At 36.9% G+C, this 7,772-nt stretch overlaps 1 protein-coding gene across 1 annotated transcript; it reads right to left on the reverse strand.

Moving 5' to 3' along the window:
* Positions 1 to 171: 171 nt before the first annotated feature.
* LOC144305889 (olfactory receptor 8B3-like) lies at positions 172 to 1,104 on the reverse strand. Its single transcript, XM_077885037.1, has one exon. The coding sequence runs from the start codon at positions 1,102 to 1,104 to the stop codon at positions 172 to 174; it is 933 nt and encodes a 310-aa protein (XP_077741163.1).
* Positions 1,105 to 7,772: the final 6,668 nt, after the last annotated feature.

Raw genomic sequence — 7,772 nt, forward strand, 5'->3', positions numbered from 1 at the left:
CCTATTTCATAAAGACTAAAAATATTGTATGACTCACTCTCCATTTACCATATCAGGAAAAATGCTAAGAAGATTGCCACTAAAAGCATTTTATTTAAACACACAGAATCTCCATATATATTATATATGTAAACAACTACAAAAAACTGCAAAGATAAACACTGTCTCTGATCAAAACACTCTCTTACTCAGAGTTTTTCTCACAGCAAGTTTAATGTCTTTGTTTCTCAAGCTGTAAATGAAAGGGTTCATCATGGGAACCACATTGGTATAAAAGACAGAGGAGATTTTCCCCTCATCCATAGACCCAGCAGAAGATGGTTTAAGATACATAAATGCACCTGAACCAAAGAAGAGAGTAACTGCAATTATGTGGGCAGTACAGGTGCTGAAGGCTTTGGACCTGCCTTCAGTGGAGCTGATGCGCAGGATGCTGGAGAGGATGAAGCCATAAGAGACAAAGATGGTGACAGTGGGCACAATCACATTGATGCCCTCCACAATCAAAACCACCAGCTCATTCACATACGTGCTGGTGCAGGAGAGCTGGAGCAGAGGGAGGATGTCACACAAGTAATGGTTGATGGTGTTTGCATCACAGAAGGTCAGTCTCAGCATGCATCCAGTGTGGGCCATGGCTCCTGAGAATGCCATCAAATATGAACCAAGCATAAGGAGGGAACACACATTAGGGGACATGACAACATTATACAAAAGTGGGTTACAGATGGCCACATAGCGATCATAGGCCATGGATGTCAGCACATAAGCTTCAGAAATACCAAAAAAACAGAAAAAGAAAAGTTGGGTCATGCACCCCCTGTAGGAGATAATATTTTTCTTGGATGTGAAGTGAATCAGCATTTTGGGTGTAAACACAGATGAATAAAAGAGGTCTATGAAGGACAAATTGAAGAGGAAAAAGTACATGGGGGTATGGAGGTGTGGATTCAGCCCGATTAGAGTGACCAAGCATAAATTTCCCAGCACAGTGACCACATACATGAGTAGAAACAAGCAGAACAGGGGGAGCTGGAGATCTGGTAGGTCTGTGAGCCCCACCAGAACGAATTCAGTCACAAGAGAAGCATTTCCAGGAGCCATTCTTCTCTAAAGGGATCTGTGAGCACAAAAGAAAAAGTTACACAGAGAACAATTCAAATTTTCCCACCATATCTCCTCATAAGAGTTGGGTTTGTTCTGGGAATATCTGAGACTAGCCCAACCTGGACTCACAGAATCCCCTTTACTATTATCATGAATCTAGTGATATGAGCATTCCCTCATTAGAGACTTTATAAGCTGCATAAGCAAACACATTCAAAACGTTACCCACAGCAAGAAGGCCGGTGCTTCCATATGCCAACAGGATTGTTGTGAAAACCAAAGGTTAAGGGAGAAGATTGGACCAAGAGAGAATCGTCTTCTCTCATTTCATTTCTTTGACCACATGACCCTTCCCCTAACCAGTAAATTGGAGGCAACAACCCCAGCAAACTGGTGCTGGCTTCTAATGGGGATTAGATTTGATGTGGTGGGAATGAAGAACATTCTTTCTAATTCAAAACTCAAGGACCAGAGTCTAAGAGTGCTTAAGTTCCTGCCCCATGTCACAAGAGTTAAAACCATAAATGTACAAGAGTGAGAGATCTATCTGTCCATGGAACTGAATGATAAATTGCATCCTTTGAACCTAATAATGTCTCTGAACCTTCCCTGCACCATCACCCTCCCCTCAAACACGTCCTTCTACTAATTTCAGGTAAGTCTCAGGGCTGCAAAACCTAGAAAGAAACTGGCATATCTTAGATCCCTGGACTTCCATCACAAAAGGAAGACATGAATATAAATGGAATTCAGAAACTCACCCTCTTTAGGCAAGAACACCTTGGTTCTTCCTTACCAGAATTGACCCTGTGCTCCTGAAACGGCAGATTTAGTCCTCAAAGGTTGGCTTGTTTTGATCATAGGAGCACTTACCCCACAAGTGATTCTGATGTGTCCTGGAAATCCTTCTGAACCACAGATAGTAACTTCTGACTCTGAGTCCTCTTAAGCAGCACACAGAAATAAACAGCCTTGATTATTATCATTTTTGCCACTTGGTAAATCACAGAATTCTTAAGGTGAGTGGAACGATATAATGTACTCAGTCGTAAACAGGGCAAAAGCTTACTCAGTCTCTCCCACAGGGAATGGTTTCTGGTGTAATAGGGTATTGAGGGGATGTATTTACACAAAGGACCACTATATATCTCTAATTCCTTAGAGACTTAAAATTTTATCCGAGGCGTCCCTTCACTATAGGGATTGGACATCCCCCAAGAGGAGCCAAAAATAAATTCCAACTTCCAGGTCAAAAATATGGCAGAAGAAACCCTAGAACCTCCTGGCCTCCATGAACACTCTAATTCAAAATGTTTCACATACATATTCCTATTTTAAAAAAAATCCAGACAATAGTTAAGGTAGTCTGTTCCCAGTTAAACTACGAATCTAGTCACTTTAATACTGTTACAGAAATTCCAGATGTCCCCTTGTTTTAACACTTATCTTTGCACAGGACCTTCAAATTAGGAAAACTTCTCAGTTCCTGGCTTCTTCCTGGGGAGGATAAGAAGTACACCATATGTCCAATGCTCCAAGTTTTATTAGGTGTGTTAAGAAGACTGGATTCAAGATAGTCTGTGTCAGCAAGTAGAGGGGATACATGACATGGCATACTTTAGCTGCCCAGAGAGAGAGACATAAGAGATGGTGGTTTGGGTGCCCAGAGTTCCATCACCTGTTTCAGCATAGAGCAAACAATTGAAAACCCCTTTCTTACAGCTTCTCTAGGGAGAGGGGGAAATGTGCACTATGTGTCTAGTAACTCAATTTATCTGTGGCTTCCTGAGGAATTGGCTTCAGTGTTGTTCTTTTAGAATACAGACACAACCTGGCACACAATGGATGGGGGTGGGGCCTTGAGAGGAAGCAGGGGGAGGGCTACAACTAAGAACAAAGAGACTTGAGAGATCTTCAGTCTCTGACTGAGTTTGTTGGTGGTGCCTTCTCTAGTCCAAGGCCAGTCCATGAATATTAGGACAGATGTGTGTTTTGTCTACTGTGCAGATACCAATGTAGAGAGTCAATGAAAATGAAGGCAAGTTGAAATACTTTCCAGAAAGGACTAAGAGAAATCTCCACAAAGTGACACTAATGAAATGAAAAGATATGACTTGCCTGACAGAGAATCCAAAACAACTGTCATAAAGATGCTCACTGGAGTCAGAGAGCAATACAGAAAGCAAGAGAAAACTTCAATACAGAGCCAGAAAACTTAAAATTATTCATCAGAAATCATAGAGTTGAAGAATGCAATTTCTGAACTAAAAAATTCAACAGAGGTATTCAACGTCCCTGTAAATTATTCATTCAGAAGGGCAAACTGAAATAAGAAAGAAAGAAAAATAGTGAAGAAAGCATAAAGCACTTATTGGATGCTACCAAGTATATCAATAAATACATTTCAGAAATCCCAGCAGGAGAAGAGAGTGAGAAAGAACCAAAAGCATATTCAAGGGGAAAAAAGACTGAAGATTTCACAAAGCTTGTCAACTTCTCAATACTGTGTCCTATTTATAGAAAGATAAAACCCAGAAAAATTGCATAATGAGTATATATGAATACATAGACCAAGGGTCAACTACTTACCACTCTCCAGTTTGCTTAACTGAGCTAGCGTTACTTCCAACTTCAAACTCAGGTCTATTTCTATTTTGAAAGATGTTGCTCATCCAGGCAGATGAGATATAAAATGCTCTAATCCTATATTCAGAGACTCCACATAAATTTACAGACTGCTAAATCACCTCTAAACTTGAATTATGATTGTGATATCTGGTTCTGATTCAATCATTATACTTTTTAATACCTCCGGTGATTGAAGCAGTCTTTTCTTTATCCCTAAATATATCCACTTTTCTATATTCTCAAATTATCACTACAGAGCTGTCAAAATAATGCCTGAAGAAGGTCTTTAAGAAGAGACCTTATCAAAATAAATTCTGAAAGCAGCAACACAAAAGAAACCCCTAGCTTACAAAGGAACACACATAAAGCTAGCTACATATATCTCAAAAGAAACTTAGATAGCCAGTAGCGAGTGGCATGATATATTTTCCATGCTAACTGGGGAACATTGCAGGCAAGAAGACTCTATATAGCACTGCTATCATTCAGAATAGAAGGAGAGTAAAGTCTCCCAGGCAAACAAAACCTAAAGGTAGTTCATGACCATAAGTCAGCCCTGCAAGAAATATTATACAGAAATCTGACTGGGAAAGTAAGACCAACAGTGACAAAGACTAGAAAGGAACAGAGAAAACCTCCAGAAACAATGACAAATAAGTAATAAAACAGCACAAAATTCATATCCATCAAGAATTACTCTGAATAAAAATGGCTAAATGCTCTAATAAAAAGACATAAAGGGTCAGAATGGATAAAAGAAAAGCAATACCTATTCTTTTGCAACCTCATTTTAGAGATTCATTTTAGACCTAAAGACACCTGCATATTGAAAGTGGGAGGATGGAAAATATTTACCTTGTAACTGGATGTCAAAAGAAAGCCATAGAATCAATACTTACATCAGACAAACAAGATTTTAAACCAAAAACTGTACCAAGAAATGAAGAAAGGTACTTATATCATAATAAAAGGGATTATCCAACAATGCTCTTACAATTAAAAGATTTATACCCCCAACATGGGAGTATACAAATATATCAAACAATTAATAACAAATGTATAGGAACTCATTGATGATAATACAATAATAGTAGGGGACGTTAACACCCTAATTACATCAATGGACAGATCATCTAAGAAAATCAACAAGGAAACAATGGCTTTGAAAAACATACTAAACCAGATAGACCTAACTTATGTATTCAGAACATTTCACCCTAAAGCAGCAGAATACATAGTCTTTTCAAGGGCACATGGGACATTCTCCAGAATAGAAAACATACTAGATAAAAAATCAGACCTCAACAAGTACAAAAAGATTGAGATCACAGTATGCATATTTTCTGACCACAATATTATGTAACCTGAAATCAACAACAAGGAAAAAATTTGGAAAGACCACAAATACATGGAGGTCAAGCAACATACTATGAAACAATGAATCAGTTAACCTGGAAATCAAAAACAAACTTAAAAAAATATGGAAACAAATAAAAATGAATACATGACAATCCAAAACCTTTGAGATGCAGCAAAAGTCATCATAAGAGGGAATTTTATAGCAATATAGACCTACATCAAGAAACAAGAAAAAGCTTAAATGAACAACCTAATCTTAAACCTAAAGGAGCTAGAAAAAGAACAAACAGGTGAAGCTGAAAGCTAGCAGAAGAATAGACATAATAAAGATTAGATAGAACTAAACAATATAGAAACTGAAAAACAATAAAATAGATCAATGAAACCAGGAGCTAGCTCTTTTAAAAAGTTAATAAAATTATAAAACCCCTAGCCAGACTTGTCAAAAAGAAAAGAGAAAGGATCTAAATAAATAAAATCTTAAAAAAGAGCGATAAATGACAACCAATACCACAGAAATACAAACTACTATAGAAGAATATTATGAAAAACTATTATAGAAGAATATTATGAAGAAAGAGATCAATTCCTTGAAAAGTATAAATTACTAAAACCTAGAAGAAATAGAAGAAATAGAAAACTTGAACAGATCAATAGCCAGTAAAGATATCTAATCAGTAATCAAACATTTCCCAACAAACAAAAGTCCAGGGCCAGATGACTTCACGGAGGAATTCTACCAAACATTTAAAGGAGAGGTAATACCTATACTTCCCAAACTATTCCAAAATATAGAAATGGAATGAAAACTTCCAATTTCATTCTTGAGGTCAGCATTATCCCGATGCCAAAACCAGAGAGATATTCCACTAAAAAAGAGAGTTACAGACCAATACTCCTGATTAACATGAATGTAAAAATTCTCAACAAAATACTAGCAAATCTAATCCTTTAGACTAGTAAGGACTAGCAAATACAGTCCTTTAAAGATTTATTTTACTTATTTTAAAGAGAGAGAGAGAGAGAGAACCTGAGGTTGCCAAAAGGCAGAGGGGGAGGGGGAATCTCAAGCAGACTCTCAGCTTTGCACAGAGCCTAATGTAGGTCTTGAACTCATGACCCTGAGATCATGACATGAGTGGAAATCAAGAATCAGATGTTTAATTAACTGAGCCACCTACATGATCTAAAAAAAGTACCTTAAAACAACCATCACCATGATCAAGTAGGATTTATTCCTGGGTTGCCAGGGTGGTTCAGTATTTGCAAATCAACCAAAATGATACGCCACATTAATAAAAGAAAAGACAAGACCATAAGATCCTTTCAACTGATGCAGAAAAAGCATTTAACAAAATACAACAACCATTCATAATTTAGAAAAAAAAACCCTCAACAAAGTAAAGGTAGAGGTAACTTACCTCAACATAATAAAGGCCATATATGAAAAACTCACAACTAATATCATTCTCAAAAAAAATTCTCAAAATTGAGAGCTTTTCCTCTATGGTCAGAAACAACACAGGAATGTACTCTTCCACCACTGTTATTTAAGAGTACTGCAAGTCCTTGCCTCAGCAAGCAGACAACTAAAGGAAATAATAGGCATCCAAATCTGCAAGGAAGAAGTTAAACATTCACTACGTGCACATGACATGATATGTTATATAGAAAAACAAAAAGACTTCATGGAAAACAAAAAGAAAAGTAAAAAGAAAAAATTGCTAAAAACTGATACACAAATTCAGTTTAAAGTCACAGAATACAAAATCAGTGTAGAGAAACGTGTTGTGCTTCTATAAGCCAATAATGAAGCAGCAGAAAGAGAAATCAAGGAATTGATCCCACTTACAATTGAACCAAAATCCATAAAAATACATTGGAAAAACCAGACCAAAGAGGTACAAGATCTGTACTAATGAAAAAAATTCAAGACAACTTTAAAAAATGGAAAGATATTCACGCTTTTGGATTAGAAGAACAAATTTTGTTAAAATGTCCATACCAAATGTATGCATTTAAGGCAATCTCTCTCAAAATACCACTAGCATTTTATCACAGTTAGAACAAACAATCTAAAACTTGTATGGAACCACAAAGACCCTGAATGGCCTAAGCAATTTTCAAAAGGAAAGCAAGCTGGAAGCATCACAATTCCATACTTCAAGTTATTGCAAAGCTGTAGGGTACTGACACAAAAACAGACACATAGATGAATAGAACTGAATAGAACACCCAGAAATGGACCCACAACTGTATGGTCAACTAATCTTTAACAAAGCAGGAAGGGATATTCAATAGAAAAAAAAGTCCCTTCCACAAATGGTGTTGAGAAAACAGGACAGCAACATGCAAAATTATGAAACTAGACCACTTTCTTACATCAGACAGAAACATAAATTCAAAATAGATGAAAGACCTAAATGTGGAACAGAAACCATTTAAATCCTAGAGGAGAACACAAGCAGTTACCTCTTTGACATTGGCTGTAGCAACCTCTTACTAGATATGACTCTGGATTGAGGCAAACAAAAGCAAAAATAAACTACTGGGACTTCATCAAGATAAAAAACTTCTGCACAGTGAAGGAAAGAATCAACACAACTTAAAGGAAACCTACAGAATTGGAGGAGATATTTATACATGACATATGCAATAAAGGTTAGTATCTAAGATAT

Source organism: Canis aureus, chromosome 3 (genome assembly GCF_053574225.1).
Source record: "Canis aureus isolate CA01 chromosome 3, VMU_Caureus_v.1.0, whole genome shotgun sequence".
NCBI classification, from domain to species: Eukaryota; Metazoa; Chordata; class Mammalia; order Carnivora; family Canidae; genus Canis; species Canis aureus.